This window comes from Hyla sarda, chromosome 2 (genome assembly GCF_029499605.1).
Source record: "Hyla sarda isolate aHylSar1 chromosome 2, aHylSar1.hap1, whole genome shotgun sequence".
NCBI classification, from domain to species: Eukaryota; Metazoa; Chordata; class Amphibia; order Anura; family Hylidae; genus Hyla; species Hyla sarda.
The window spans coordinates 42,266,422-42,282,073 of NC_079190.1; the positions used below are offsets into that span (position 1 = coordinate 42,266,422).

Here is a 15,652-nt window from a genome sequence, read left to right on the forward strand (position 1 = left end):
CTAATTGGGTGCATAAAATTCTAATACAAAAACTAAGGGGTGAAGCAAGAGACATGTGAAATTCTATGGGGGCTCTATTCACACAAGCATCAAAGCTGAGTTGTTTACACCGCCCCTGAGGAGCAGGAATTCATGGTCCGCTAAATTATGCTATAAAGTAAAATAAATAAACCTGACATACACAATACAATATAAATCAATACCTGTGTGTGACTGTCATTAACAAAAATGCTTTATATAATGTAGATAGCACCATCATGTGTATATTTGTAATATACATTAATTAAAAAAGGTCTATTTTTGGGTGAAAAAATGCTGTCCCTGCAGCTATTGCCTGTGTGTCTCTGTGAGGAGACCAAATACAGGAAGTGAAGGCAGGACAAGCAGGGCTCTGTGCAGGCTCCTAAATTGGCAATCATCCTGATGTGTGAACTGGTAGAGTGTCACAGAGCCTCAGTGTCCAGAGCCCCGCTTGTCCTCGGTGTCCAGAGCCCCGCTTGTCCTCGGTGTCCAGAGCCCCGCTTGTCCTCGGTGTCCAGAGCCCCGCTTGTCCTCGGTGTCCAGAGCCCCGCTTGTCCTCGGTGTCCAGAGCCCCGCTTGTCCTCGGTGTCCAGAGCCCCGCTTGTCCTCGGTGCACAGAGCCCCGCTTGTCCTCAGTGCACAGAGCCCCGCTTGTCCTCAGTGCACAGAGCCCCGCTTGTCCTCAGTGCACAGAGCCCCGCTTGTCCTCAGTGCACAGAGCCCCGCTTGTCCTCAGTGCACAGAGCCCCGCTTGTCCTCAGTGCACAGAGCCCCGCTTGTCCTCAGTGCACAGAGCCCTGCTTCTCCTCAGTGCACAGAGCCCTGCTTCTCCTCAGTGAACAGAGCCCTGCTTCTCCTCAGTGAACAGAGCCCTGCTTCTCCTCAGTGCACAGAGCCCTGCTTCTCCTCAGTGCACAGAGCCCTGCTTCTCCTCAGTGCACAGAGCCCTGCTTCTCCTCAGTGCACAGAGCCCTGCTTGTCCATACTTTCTGTATTTGGTCTGCTCACAGAGACAGACAATATCCCATTACAAATATAAAAATATAATGTTATTTTCTACATATATATATATATATATATATATATATAAAAATTGTACGACAGGTACACTTTAAATTCTCATATTAATGTTCTTAATGGGATCATCTGGTTAATACAAATGTATCCCTTATCCACAGGATAGGGAATAAGTGTATGATTGTGGGGGGGGGGGGTACAAATGCTGGGACCGCTAAATGGCTGAGCAGGCCATCACTGTAGAGCTCGATCTCGAGTCAGCGGCCAAAATCATGTGACTATTGGCAACAGCATGTTGGCAAGGTTTTGTTGATATGTGGCAGCCGCAAGATGGGAACACACCCTGATAGCACAGAGAACATTTGTAGATGGACCCCTAAAATAATTGCATCTATACGATACTTCCATCAAGTAAGGACCTCTATAAAATCAATATAGTGCAATATGTAAATATCTTGGCTCACCTCTAATGTCTCTGAGCCAGGTTTTGTGTGTCAGACAACCCCCTTCCATGTTTGAGGCTAAACAGGAGTCCATCTCTGTCCTTTCTGAATGGTCAAAAAGACTCTTGCACGCGCAAGGCCGAGCATCATTCATATATAGCTCCCTGGATGGGAAACGCTGATATATAAAGTGCTCCTGTTCTCAACAAACCCTGGTAGTTGTGCTGATCCTGTTTACCGTTTCTAGCTCCAGGTTCCCTTTGCCACTAAGATCACAGAAATTTACCAACCTTGAAATAAATGGGTGCCATATCTCCCACTTCCTTAGGCAGAGGAATACATTCATAGACCAGATGGAAACGCTTTTTAAGGTTCATGTTTGTTTCAAGAAAGACACAGTCCAGACCTTGATCGGCAAACATCTTCACCAGTGTTTTACGGAACATCTAGAATGGAGGAATCAAACATAAGTAAAGCAGAAAGAGCAAAAACAAATCTTGATGGATACAGTGGGACATTTATGGATTACTGTGTGAAGGAGCAAATACTAGTGCAGAAATACTACTGACGAGGCAAATAATTGAAGGGTGATCAACAAAATGGAGAAGGTGGTCTAAGGTATTAGACTAAAGTCCTAGTGTTTTTTTTTTTTTAGTTATAAATAAATAAGTTAAAAGGAAAAAATGTGACATGGACACAAATATAAATACTACTACTAAAAAGAGCCCACAGAACATTGGCATATATTTCCCAAACAAGGCCCCTTTCACACTACCGTTGGTCACCTGTAAATACTCCCGTCAGAAAGTCCCTAAATCGGCCGTTTAAATATGCCATTCATGTCAATGGGATGTTTGACCATCCTTCAGCACCAGTTATGTCCCGTTATGACTAACAGCTGTTATTTTTGCTGGCACAAAAGACGGTGCATGCACAAATTTTTGTTCTGCCAAAAATAAAAGGTGGAATAACGGACGTTGAAATTTAAACATTAAAATCTATGGGTGACGGATGTTCACAATTGACATCCATTAGTGCCTGTTATTTTAACGCCCGTTATGAGCCGTTATTTGTACTGCGCATGCTCAGAACAGCATCACAACCAGAAAATAAAATAACGGACTATAACGGTGGATGACGGATGAAATAACGGGTGATAAAGGATGGAACATGTCCTATATTTTGACGGAATGTCCGTTAGTATCCGTTATGTTCAGTTATTTTGTCTATTTTTTTTCATGACTCTTTCAGTAGAAAAACAGCTTTCAAAATGCAGGAACATGACGGTAGTGTGAAAGAAGCCTACAATCCCAAATAAAAAGGCAATATAGTATCCAACAATAAAGCCATTTAATAGCTTCCGGACATCTGACGTCAATGTCTAATATTGGGTTCAGGTGTATGTGGCGGCTCTGGAGCTTACAGCTGCTGACAGCGGTTGGTATTGGACGGAACTCTGATCCCAGCCATTTAGCCCCCTAGAGGTCACCTGCTACTCTAGTGATAGTTAGTATGGTCAAAAAAAAAAAAAGACATGCGTCCATCAAGTTCAACCAAGGAATTGAAGGGAAGGGGTGTGGGCGGATGAAGGGGAAGGGATGTGATTATATTTCTGCATACATAAGCATTAATGTTATTTTGTTCCAGGAATGTATCTAACCCTGTATTAAAGCTTTCAACTGTTTCTGCTGTGACCAGTTCCTGAGGTAGACCGTTCCATAAATTCACAGTTCTTATGGTAAAGAAGGCGTGTTGCCCCTTTGGACAAAACCTTTTCTTCTTCAGATGGAGGGAGTGCCCCCTTGTCCTTTGAGTTTTTTTTTAATCTGGAACAGTTTTTCGCCATATTTTTTGTATGGGTCATTTATATACATCTATATGTTGATCATATCCCCCCTTAAATGTCTCTTCTCAAGACTAAACAAATGTAATTTTTTTAATCTTTCCTCATAGCTAAGATGTTCCATGCTCCATATTAGTTTAGTCGTACGTCTCTGCACCTTCTCCAGCTCCACAACGTCCCTTTTATGAACTGGTGACTAAAACTGAACAGCATATTCCAGATGTGGGCCTTCTGAAGGCCTCTGTGGCTTTTAAGTTTGGGCTTCTATAGTCCATAGGTAGGGTGTGATAGGAGATACTGAATATGAAAGTACACTGCAATACATCAGTATTGCAGTGAACTGTACAAGTCATAAAGTAATCAGTTGTACAAGTCCCCTAAAGGGACAAAAAATGTTAAATAAAAAAACAAAAAATCCTATAATAAAAAATGAAACTACAAAAGCAAATATTTAAATAAAAATTGTATAAACATACATGGAAATATCAGAACTATTAAAGCATAACAATTTTTTTTTTAAGTAGTTAAACTAATAAACTAATTTGGTATTGCTGTACTTGTAATGATGAATATGACATTTTTGCCACATGGTGAAAATAGAGAAAGTAGTAAAGCCCTTACAAAATTGTGTTTTGTGTTTTTTTTTCGCTGTTTTTTTTTTTTTTTGTTTTACAGCACATGCTAGGATGAATGGTTCCATTAAAGTACAACTTGTTCAACAAACAATATAGTCTACTCCTGTGTTTTCCAAACAAAGTGCCTCCAGCTGTTGCGAAACTACAACTCCGGGCTTTGTAGTTTTGTGAAAGCTGGAGGGCCACCGTTTGGAGACCCCTGCCATAATAACTCCATGGCCCCCAGTTGGGAAGGGATACTGGACAAATATTATTACTAAGAAAACTAACAGGTCAGAAATAAAAAAGGACCATATACACACAGCATTGCTGGGTATGAAACTGCTAAATAATTTACATTCTGACTGCAGAAAAAAAGCAACATTTGACATATTTCTAAAATAACCCAGATAACGTAAAAGTCACCATGAACCCATAAAAAAATGATGTGCTTGTCAGGCCGTACTGAACTTTTTCTCATTTTGTAGAGTGGTTTAGATGAAATACAGATCTCCTCATATATAATGGAGGAAGCGCTTGCTGTCAGTATATGCCGTGTCCCTAGCAAAAGTGTGGATGGAGTCCATCTTACAGAGTAAACACCATTTGGGGTAACTATCAGAATAAGCTGCTGTGTGTGTGTGTATATTATATACATACATATATATATATATATATATATATATATATATATATATATTTATTTATATGGCGTACCACTATATCTGGTCATTATATAACTTGTAAGCATCCCTCATAAGGATCAGCAGCATGGAGGACATAGTAGTAAGTAGTGCGAGCTGTGAAACCAGCACTGGGGTGAGATATAACACTTACTAGAAGCAGCACCTTTGTGTATGTGTCTCTCCATTTCTCTGCCTTCCTGCAGCTGCTCCCTAATCTCCTTCCCCTCTTTATAGACTTGTATGGGCTGCAGATGTAACAAGATACATCAGTGCCTGCAGATGGATTTTGACAGTGAATCAAGACTAAGTGATCGCAGCAGCAAGTGGGGGAGGAGGAGGAGAAGGGGATCAGCAAGATAAGGAACATTTCTCTGATAAGATAAAGTACATGTGATGGTTACACTATAAAGGATCTATGTCATTTCAAAAAACTTTTGACATTTCAAAGAGAAAGAACATTTTTGATCAGGATGTAGATGGTTGTGAGCTGGGGAATGAAGCATGATACTGCGCACTTCTCCCCACTCTTTCTAATAATCGGTAATCTCAGTACTTAGATCCCAACCAACTAAAACTTTTGACATGTCATAAAGACAAGGAAAAGTTTTTATCAGCTGGGTCCCACCAACCATTAGAACGAGCAGGGAGAAGCATGCAGGAGCGCTCTTCACTCCCTGGATCGTAGCAACACCCATGCAGCTTCATAGAACGGTACCATTATAAGTCTATGGGGTAAAGCATGCTACTACGCACTTTTGTCCGCTTTTTCAAAAGATTGGTGGGGATCTCAGCAGATCACAACCAATAAAAATGTCAAAGAAAGAGACAAAGTTAAGTTTTCATTGCTTGGGTCTCTCCAATCATTCAAACAAACGGGGAGAAGTGTACAGTGGCACAAGTCATTCCCTGGCTCGCAGAAATATCCATCCAGCTTTGTAGGATGGCCCATTATAAGTATATGAGGCCTCTGGATGGAAATCGTTCTGAGCTGGGGAGTTCCAAACCAATCAGAACATTTGGCATGTCAAAAGTTTTTTGAAGTGACCGATACACTTTAGAGGAACTCTACAAAATGGATACTGTGCTATGTTTGGTGCAGTGCATGATGGGCAGACCATGACATGGAAAACAAAAAAGTCTTGTCAGAAAGTGTTGGTAGCCTTCGCTCCAGCTATAGAAAACAAGAATAAATCACCTGAATTTCATCCCATATATCTTCGTCCAGCAATGTCACTGCAGTGTGGTGCTGTAAAGGGACGATCAGGCAATGTCCCTCTGTGAGTGAAAGGTGATTGGGAAGACACAGATACACCTGTAAAAAAAACATAATGAGCCAATCTGTTTAAAGTGAATGTTCATTTTTAATATCATAATGTTTTCAGGTCCTAAATTATGTAAAATGAATCACAGCGAGCTAAGCCTGAGAATGTCTCCTAGAATCTAAGGGCTCGTCATATTGTACAGCTCCTACTGACCTCAAAAGATATTGACTTAGAAAACCTGTATCCTGTTATTTATGCTGTAGGGTGAATCTGTTTGGGAATATCTACACTTCCCTAAATAGGTAGAAGGGGTGTGAATCTAGAATATGAGGCTTAGGGGGCCTGAATAAGAATCAAGGGGTAAAGCCACAAAGGGGTACTCCAGTGGAAAACACATTTTTTCTAATCAACTGGTGCCAAAAAGTCAAGCAGATTTGTAAATGACTTATAAAAATCTTAATCCTTTCGGTACTTAGCTGCTGTATGCTCCACAGGAAGTTGTGCAGTTCTTTTCTGTCTGACCACAGTGCTCTCTGCTGCCACCTATATGAGGCTGAGGGGACGTAATATGAGGCTGAGGGGACGTAATATGAGGCTGAGGGGACGTAATATGAGGCTGAGGGGACGTAATATGAGGCTGAGGGGACGTAATATGAGGCTGAGGGGACGTAAGAAGAGGCTGAGGGGACGTAATAAGAGGCTGAGGGGACGTAATATGAGGCTGAGGGGACGTAATATGAGGCTGAGGGGATGTAATATGAGGCTGAGGGGATGTAATATGAGGCTGAGGGGATGTAATATGAGGCTGAAGGGGGTGTAATATGAGGCTGAGGGGGGTGTAATATGAGGCTGAGGGGATGTAATATGAGGCTGAGGGGATGTAATATGAGGCTGAGGGGATGTAATATGAGGCTGAGGGGATGTAATATGAGGCTGAGGGGATGTAATATGAGGCTGAGGGGGATGTAATATGAGGCTGAGGGGACGTAATATGAGGCTGAGGGGACGTAATATGAGGCTGAGGGGACGTAATATGAGGCTGAGGGGACGTAATAAGAGGCTGAGGGGACGTAATAAGAGACTGAGGGGACGTAATAAGAGGCTGAGGGGACGTAATAAGAGGCTGAGGGGACGTAATAAGAGGCTGAGGGGACGTAATAAGAGGCTGAGGGGACGTAATATGAGGCTGAGGGGATGTAATAAGAGGCTGAGGGGATGTAATATGAGGCTGAGGGGATGTAATATGAGGCTGAGGGGGGTGTAATATGAGGCTGAGGGGGATGTAATATGAGGCTGAGGGGATGTAATATGAGGCTGAGGGGATGTAATATGAGGCTGAGGGGATTTAATAGGAGGCTGAGGGGATTTAATAGGAGGCTGAGGGGATTTAATAGGAGGCTGAGGGGGATGTAATATAAGGCTGAGGGGGATGTAATATAAGGCTGAGGGGGGTGTAATATAAGGCTGAGAGGGGTGTAATATGAGGCTGAGGGGACGTAATATGAGGCTGAGGGGATGTAATATAAGGCTGAGGGGGGTGTAATATAAGGCTGAGGGGGGTGTAATATAAGGCTGAGAGGACGTAATATGAGGCTGAGGGGACGTAATATGAGGCTGAGGGGACGTAATATGAGGCTGAGGGGGATGTAATATGAGGCTGAGGGGATGTAATATGAGGCTGAGGGGATTTAATAGGAGGCTGAGGGGATTTAATAGGAGGCTGAGGGGATTTAATAGGAGGCTGAGGGGATTTAATAGGAGGCTGAGGGGGATGTAATATAAGGCTGAGGGGGGTGTAATATGAGGCTGAGGGGATGTAATATGAGGCTGAGGGGATGTAATATGAGGCTGAGGGGGGTGTAATATAAGGCTGAGGGGGTGTAATATAAGGCTGAGGGGGTGTAATATAAGGCTGAGAGGATGTAATATAAGGCTGAGGGGACGTAATATGAGGCTGAGGGGGATGTAATATGAGGCTGAGGGGGATGTAATATGAGGCTGAGGGGGATGTAATATGAGGCTGAGGGGGATGTAATAGGGGATAATAGGCTGGGAGGGGATAATAGGCTGGGAGGGGATAATAGGCTGGGGGGGGATAATAGGCTGGGGGGGGGATAATAGGCTGGGGGGGGGGATAATAGGCTGGGGGGGGATAATAGGCTGGGGGGGGGATAATAGGCTGGGGGGGGATAATAGGCTGGGGGGGGATAATAGGCTGGGGGGGGATAATAGGCTGGGGGGGGATAATAGGCTGGGGGGGGATAATAGGCTGGGGGGATAATAGGCTGGGGGGGATAATAGGCTGGGGGGGGATAATAGGCTGGGGGGGATAATAGGCTGGGGGGGGATAATAGGCTGGGGGGGATAATAGGCTGGGGGGGGGATAATAGGCTGGGGGGGGATAATAGGCTGGGGGGGGGATAATAGGCTGGGGGGGATAATAGGCTGGGGGGGATAATAGGCTGGGGGGGATAATAGGCTGGGGGGGGATAATAGGCTGGGGGGGGATAATAGGCTGGGGGGGGATAATAGGCTGGGGGGGATAATAGGCTGGGGGGGATAATAGGCTGGGGGGGATAATAGGCTGGGGGGGATAATAGGCTGGGGGGGATAATAGGCTGGGGGGGGGATAATAGGCTGGGGGGGATAATAGGCTGGGGGGGATAATAGGCTGGGGGGGATAATAGGCTGGGGGGGGATAATAGGCTGGGGGGGATAATAGGCTGGGGGGGATATTAGGCTGGAGGGGGATATTAGGCTGGAGGGGGATATTAGGCTGGAGGAGGATATTAGGCTGGAGGGGGATATTAGGCTGGAGGGGGATATTAGGCTGGAGGGGGATATTAGGCTGGAGGGGGATATTAGGCTGGGGGGGGGATATTAGGCTGGGGGGGGATATTAGGCTGGGGGGGGATATTAGGCTGGGGGGGATATTAGGCTGGGTGGGATATTAGGCTGAGGGGAATATTAGGCTGAGGGGAATATTAGGCTGGGGGGGATATTAGGCTGGGGGGATAATAGGCTGGGGGGATAATAGGCTGAGGGGGGGATAATAGGCTGAGGGGGGGATAATAGGCTGAGGGGGGGATAATAGGCTGAGGGGGGGGATAATAGGCTGAGGGGGGGGATAATCGGCTGAGGGGGGGGATAATAGGCTGAGGGGGGGGGGGATAATAGGCTGAGGGGGGGTTAAAGGGCAACAAAATTGGAATTTTTCACCCAGAGGCTACAAAATGTTATGAAAACTCAATTATTTAACTACTGACCACTTGTCCTCATTAAAATAAAAAAGGGTTATCCAGGAATAGAAGAACTGAGCTAATTTCTTTCAAAAACAGATCCACGTCTTTCTCCAGGTTGGGTGCGGTTTTACAACTTGGTTCCATTCACCTCAATGGAACTGAGCTGCTGAACCGCACCCAACCTGGGGACAGACAGGGAGCAGTTTTTGGTAAAGTAGCTGTGTTTTTCTATTCCTGGAAAACCCCTTTAACCGTAAACAAAAACAATGTTAAAATTGCTGTTTTCTCCAACCCTAGAAAAAAAAATTACGTAAAAGGTGAAAAATACAACTCCCCTGACAAAAAACAAGCTCTCACAAGAGACTAACTTCATAAATATGCAAAGGGAACATTTGAAGAACATAGCCTCCAGTGCTATACAGATTATCAATTTATTTAGTACACAAATTTGGATCAAGTTAGGGGTAGTACGACATTGAACCACTTTGCCTGTCACGCCCGCTCACATAGACTTGCATTGAGAGGGCGGGGTGTGATGTCATGAGGGGGCGGGGTTATGACACCACAAGCTCCCGATGCCGGCTCCAGAGTTCGGAACAGTTTTCACCTGACACCGAGCAGCGGAGTACCCCTTTAATAAGAATTTCTTATTCTATTCTGACTAGAGATGAGCGAACTTACAGTAAATTCGATTCGTCACAAACTTCTCGGCTCGGCAGTTGATGTCTTTTCCTGCATAAATTAGTTCAGCTTTCAGGTGCTTCCGTGGGCTGGAAAAGGTGGCTACAGTCCTAGGAGACTCTTTCCTAGGAATGTATCCACCTTTTCCAGCCCACCGGAGCACATGAAGGCTGAACTCATTTACGCAGGATAAGTCATCAACTGCCGAGCTGAGAAGTTTGTGACGAATCGAATTTACTGTATGTTTGATCATCTAATTCTAATTCTGACATATCACTGGCATATTTTTAGCACAAGGATTTGTTAGATTCTTCCATGTGACACATAATAACCAAATAAAGCTGACAGGTCCTGACATACGCTCTTATCTTCATTCTATAACGGGGACTTTTTCCGGGATATGATTCCATCTATCCCAGTGCCGCCGCAGCAATAGTCATTAATGTACAAGGCCCTTGAACACGGTGTCAGTTTTCATCTCCCAGATGCCATAGTCAGTACCCCATACTGGTTGGGCTGCTTAGTGCTGAATCTCATTGTGCAGCAATTTCATGCTAACCTGATTCACTCTATGGCTCCGAGCTACAAACTAATCTTGCTATAATCTGACGGAAAGAAGGGAAAGCAGCGTCATCTTTCGACTTTATTGCCTTGTACATAACCATTTCTTCAGAAAAAAAGCAGCAAAACGTGTTTGCCAAATGACTTCTCACTAATGCACTCTGCAGATGTCAATGTTCCTATTTTAAGGATAGCAAGAAGAAGCTTTTGGGAAATTTGGGGGAGATTTATCAAAACCTGTCCAGAGGAAAAGTTGCCCATAGCAACCAATCAGATTGCTTCTTTCATTTTGCAGAGGCCTTGTTAGAAATGAAAGAAGAGATCTGATTGGTTGCTATGGGCAACTGGGCAATTTTTCCTCTGGACAGGTTTTGATAAATCTCCCCCTTTATCAGTAACAATTCATTTGTCCTAGATAAGAAGGCATAAAATGCGTGGGATGACTTAATAAGGTCTCCCGGTTTACCATTTATATCGAGTGTTTCTGACAGGACTGGATTCTCTTGACTTTTTTCAACTGGTTTCCCATCTATCATCTTTTTTCCATTTCCTAATACATTTAATCATGCTGAAACATGATCTGTACTACAGCTTCTGCTGATCCTTGTGTCTCCATACTAGAAGTTATCATTGACCTGACCCTCGTGTCTTCTGCGCCATTAAAATAAAAACTGAGAAAATAATCCGTCAGGATCTGAGTGTTCAGAAAGCGACCAATATCTAGAACTAGCTGGGAGGAGAGAGCGTTAAGTGAGACAAACTTACAATGTAAGTCTATGGGCTTGTCTCCCTGCTCATTCTAAGACCTTGTTCACAGGGTGGAATTTCTGAGCAGAATCCAGCAAAAAAAAAATCCGCCCAGAAATTCCATTGCAGCAGAGTCTCATTGTTTTCAACAGAATTCTGCTGCACTGTGCACACATGCATGATTTCCTGCAATTGTGCAAACCAGAGTAAAAACTTGTCATTTAACCTGGTTTTGGAAAACAGCTAATTGCAGTAAAATGTGTGAAAAAACGCAGTAATAACTCCATGTGGAAACACACCCTAAGGACTTCAAATCCTCATTAAAAACACAGCAACTTGATTGGAGGTCAAATCACTTTCACCTCATGGTAATATTTTTCTGGAAAAAGCACTTTAAGAAAAGGCATCAAAACTGCACATAATGGAAACTGACCTTAAAAGGGTACTCCGCTGCACAGCGTTTGGAACAAACTGTTCCGAATGCTGGAGTCGGCGCCAGGAGCTTGTGACGCCATAGCCCCCTCATGATGTCACGCCCCGCACCCTAAATGCAAGTCTATGGGAGGGGGCGTGACGGCTGTCACGCCCCCTACCATAGACTTGCATTGAGGGGGAGGGGAATGACATTATGAGGGAGCGGGGCTATGACTTCACGAGCTCCCGGCGCCGGCTCAAGCATTCGGAAGTTTGTTCCAAAAGCTGAGCAGCGGAGTACCCCTTTAACCAACTTATGAGTCCAGACCAGATGCAAGGATCAAACACCCCACCCTCCGCCAGATGATTCATTGGTAATGTAGGACACATTAGGAAATCATTTCAGTGATCCATCCAGCTTCCAGGGTGCAGCCAAACCAAATGCCTGCCACATCAGCTATAGCAGGTAAGCACAAGGAATACACAAGAACTTCAAAATTTTTCTCTAATAATAGCCTACACTGCACTATATAAGCAGGTAACCTAGCACCAGAGTTGTCTGGCAGCAGCTTTCTCCTCTCGCTCCATTTAAAACACATGCCGGGGAACATCATGTACAGTTGTCAGCTATCTGAAATATATGGTTCTCTTTACTTTTTTCCAGATAACTAACAACTATAAAACATGATAGTAAATTCAGATTTTCTTCAGACGATCCTATTGGTGTTCTTTGGCAATACATAATATGACTTGTAAGCTGAATTATATTAATGTAATAAACTGGCAGCTGGAATTTTGCATTTGGCAAAAAAAATATTCAACAAGTAATTAGAAGTGATTTAATGTGCAAAGAATGTGCAAGATAAATTATTTTACAGGGAACATTGAGACCCTCACTGCGTCTGTAGGAGAGGTCACGGAAGGTTCCCGATGGGGCCAAGAACCTGTCAAAATGACAATTACAATACACCATACAGCACAGATGTGTGACTGGTGACATAACATGGATGTCTATATGATTTCAGCAAGAACATTCTGGGTATAAGTGACATTTAACCCAACGTAAACTGGCGACATAATTACATTACGGGTAGACCGCCGCAGTGCAAGATCCTCAGGGCACAACAACACCTGCTACTATATCTACAAATCCAATTTTATTCCGGATCACGCATCACATAAATCTGATGAAACACTTGGCTTATAGAAATTCAGAGAATTTTCCCATTAAGTAACTTCACTAACCATTAATTCTGACACAAAAACAATATAAGTAATAAGAACTAGACCAAAGATCTTTAAATAACTAAACCAAACTAGTAGATCTACCTTCAGCAAGCCTAGGATAATTAAAGGAGCACCGTCGTTTCAAACAACTTACCTTTAACACATTTCTAAATCCCTTTATTTACTAAAAATGTCTCCTTACCATAGAAAAACTGTTCTAAATCTTGACCACTAGGTGTCTCCCCTCCCTGGAATTCACTGTCCACTGCCTGTTGGTAGGGGTAATCTGTAACTAGCAACAGTTCCAAAAGGACAGAACACAGGGGTGGGGATTACCATGTACTCTGTGCAGGAGAGGTAAAGAGAAAGCCTGAAAAAGCCTTGGTATCTGCATGGTTAAGGTGAACCACACTGTTCCTGAAAGGTAAATCAAGGCACCCTGGTCCACCCATAAAGCTGAGGATACCTGTCCACTGTGTAAATACCAGTTTATCTACTGCTATATGTCCACAGTGCTGCAGTGTAATCTTCCCTTCCCCCCCTCCCTTTAGTTTCTTGGCAGAAGTTCAGTGTTAAGTATAACCCTTCCCTTGCTGTTCTTCTGATGGTGGTGTATCTTTTATTTCTGCTTTCATAGCCTATGCCATGTATAGTAATGTACTGAGTAAATTATCCCCAGCACAGTGCCAGCCTGTTCAGTTCTGCGCACTTATTGTAGCAACATGTTACGGTATAGTAGAGTAATATGTGCTGCAGAGGCGTAGCGTGGGGGGTGCAGGGGGGGCCGGCCGCAACATCTGGGGGGGGCGCGCTCGCATTCCCAGCTCTCTGCCACTGCCTGGCTAACTCACTCTCTCTGCAGTGCTGGCTGTGCGAATCCGATCCGAGCCGCCGGGTCGCCGCCCACTGTGGAGTTTATTGCCCCTCTCCCCTCGAGTTTATTGCCCCTCTCCCTGAACTATCGCATGGTGGAGCGGGAGCTGTCGGCTGTCCCGCTCCACCACCCCTTTCTCACGCCCGTCACCTTGCTATCACACGCCGCGGCTGCTCTATTCCTGCAGTCTGTGAGAGCCAATCACGGCAGGCCAGCGCAATGACATCACATCATTGCGCCGACGCCCGGAGATCACGTCCCCGCGGCTCTCACTGACTGCAGGAATGGAGCAGCCGCAGCGTGGGAGAAAGGCGACGGGCGTGAGAAAGGGGAGGGGGGAGCAAATTATAAGTGAGAGGGGCAAATGATGAGTAAGGGGCACATGTCAGGGGAGCATTATATGTGGGGGCACATGACAGCCCCCCCCCCGTCATGTGCCCCTCATATATAATACCCCATGTCCTGTGCCCCTCACATATAATGCCCCTGTCATGTGCCCCTCACATATAATGCCCCCCGTCATGTGCCCCCCACATATAATGCCCCCGTCATGTGCCCCTCACATATAATGCCCCTCTTATAATGACCCTTGTCCTGTGCCCCTCATATATAATGCCCCCCTGTCATGTGCCCCTCATATATAATACCCCATGTCATGTGCCCCTCACATACAATGCCCCCTGTCCTGCCCCCTCAGGGGGCATTATATGTGAGGGGCACAGGACATGGGGCATTATATGTGAGGGGCAAAGTACAGGGGGCATTATAAGTCAGGGACATATGTCAGGGGGGCATTATATGGGCATATGACAGGGGGCTGTCCTGTGCCTCCACATATAATGCCCAATGTCCTGTGCCCCTCACATATAATGCCCTCTGAGGGGGCTGGACAGGGAGCATTATATGTGTGAGGGGCACAGGACAGAGGACATTATTATTATGTGGGGGGAACAGGACGGGTTATAATTATTATATGTGGGGGCACAGGATGGGGCATTATTACTATAAGTGAGGGGCACAGAGTGTTTTGCATTTCAGAGTTATAGTAATTCAGAGGTAAACAATACATGTGCTTAGGGGGTAAGGGTTTCTTTAACTAATCTAGTGGAAGAGACTTGAGTGCTAAAATCCACGGGTTAGGGGGCGCAAATTACTTGCCTTGCCCCGGGTGCTGACAACCCACGCTATTCCACTGATGTGCTGTGCTCTAATTGGCCAGAGAAGCATGTGTGACTGGTTGGGATCAGGCTGTTGGGACATGAATCAATCCCAAAAATAAAGAACAATGACATATCAAATGTCTTTATGCCTAGTGCCACTCCTGACCAGTGACTGGAGCTGTGTTGTAGTACCTGTACAGCACTGGGTAAGGAGTGAGACGCTCTATACACCATGCAGTATACGTCTGATATTTTCTGGCCAGTTAGATGCCAAAATGAAGCTATTTTAACCTTCCACTGGAAAATGGACCCTGTGGAGATGTTTCAGGAGCCAACACCTACGTGCAGAAAATGATTTAAAGGGGTACTCCGATGGAAAACATTTTTTTTTTTTTTTTTTAACCATAACCAACTGGTGCCAGAAAGATGAACAAATTTGTAAAATACTTCTATTTAAAAATCTTAATCCTTCCAGTACTTATCAGCTGCTGTATACTACAGAGGAAGCGATTTTCTTTTTGAATTTATTTTCTTTCTGTCCACAGTGCTCTCTGCTGACACCTCTGTCCATGTCAGGAACTGTCCAGAGTAGGAGAGGTTTGCTATGGGGATTTGCTCCTGCACTGGACAGTTCCGAACATGGACAGAGGTGTCAGCAGAGAGCACTGTGGTCAGGCAGAAAACACATTCAAAAAGAAGAAAAAACTTCTGTATTATACAGCAGCTGATAAGTACTAGAAGGATTAAGATTTATTAAAAGAAGTAATTTACAAATCTGATTATCTTTCTGGCACCAGTTGATTTAAAAGAAAATGTTTTCCACCGGAGTACCCCTTTAAACGATAACTGTGTAATGCTCC

At 44.5% G+C, this 15,652-nt stretch overlaps 1 protein-coding gene and 1 long non-coding RNA gene across 4 annotated transcripts in view; one reads left to right on the forward strand and one right to left on the reverse strand.

Annotated features, from left to right (window-relative positions):
- Positions 1-15,652, forward strand: part of LOC130358410 (uncharacterized) — a 177,142-nt gene that overhangs the window by 157,696 nt on the left and 3,794 nt on the right. The gene's annotated exons all lie outside the window — the stretch shown is intronic.
- CWF19L2 (CWF19 like cell cycle control factor 2) overlaps positions 1-15,652 on the reverse strand; it is a 177,414-nt gene that overhangs the window by 33,719 nt on the left and 128,043 nt on the right. For both annotated transcript variants that reach the window (XM_056561619.1, XM_056561620.1), the window contains exons 14-15: positions 5,820-5,936; positions 1,772-1,927 (exon numbers count right to left, since the gene is read on the reverse strand). In XM_056561619.1, coding sequence (XP_056417594.1) covers positions 1,772-1,927; positions 5,820-5,936 — 273 coding nt within the window. The remainder of the gene's footprint in view (positions 1-1,771; positions 1,928-5,819; positions 5,937-15,652) is intronic.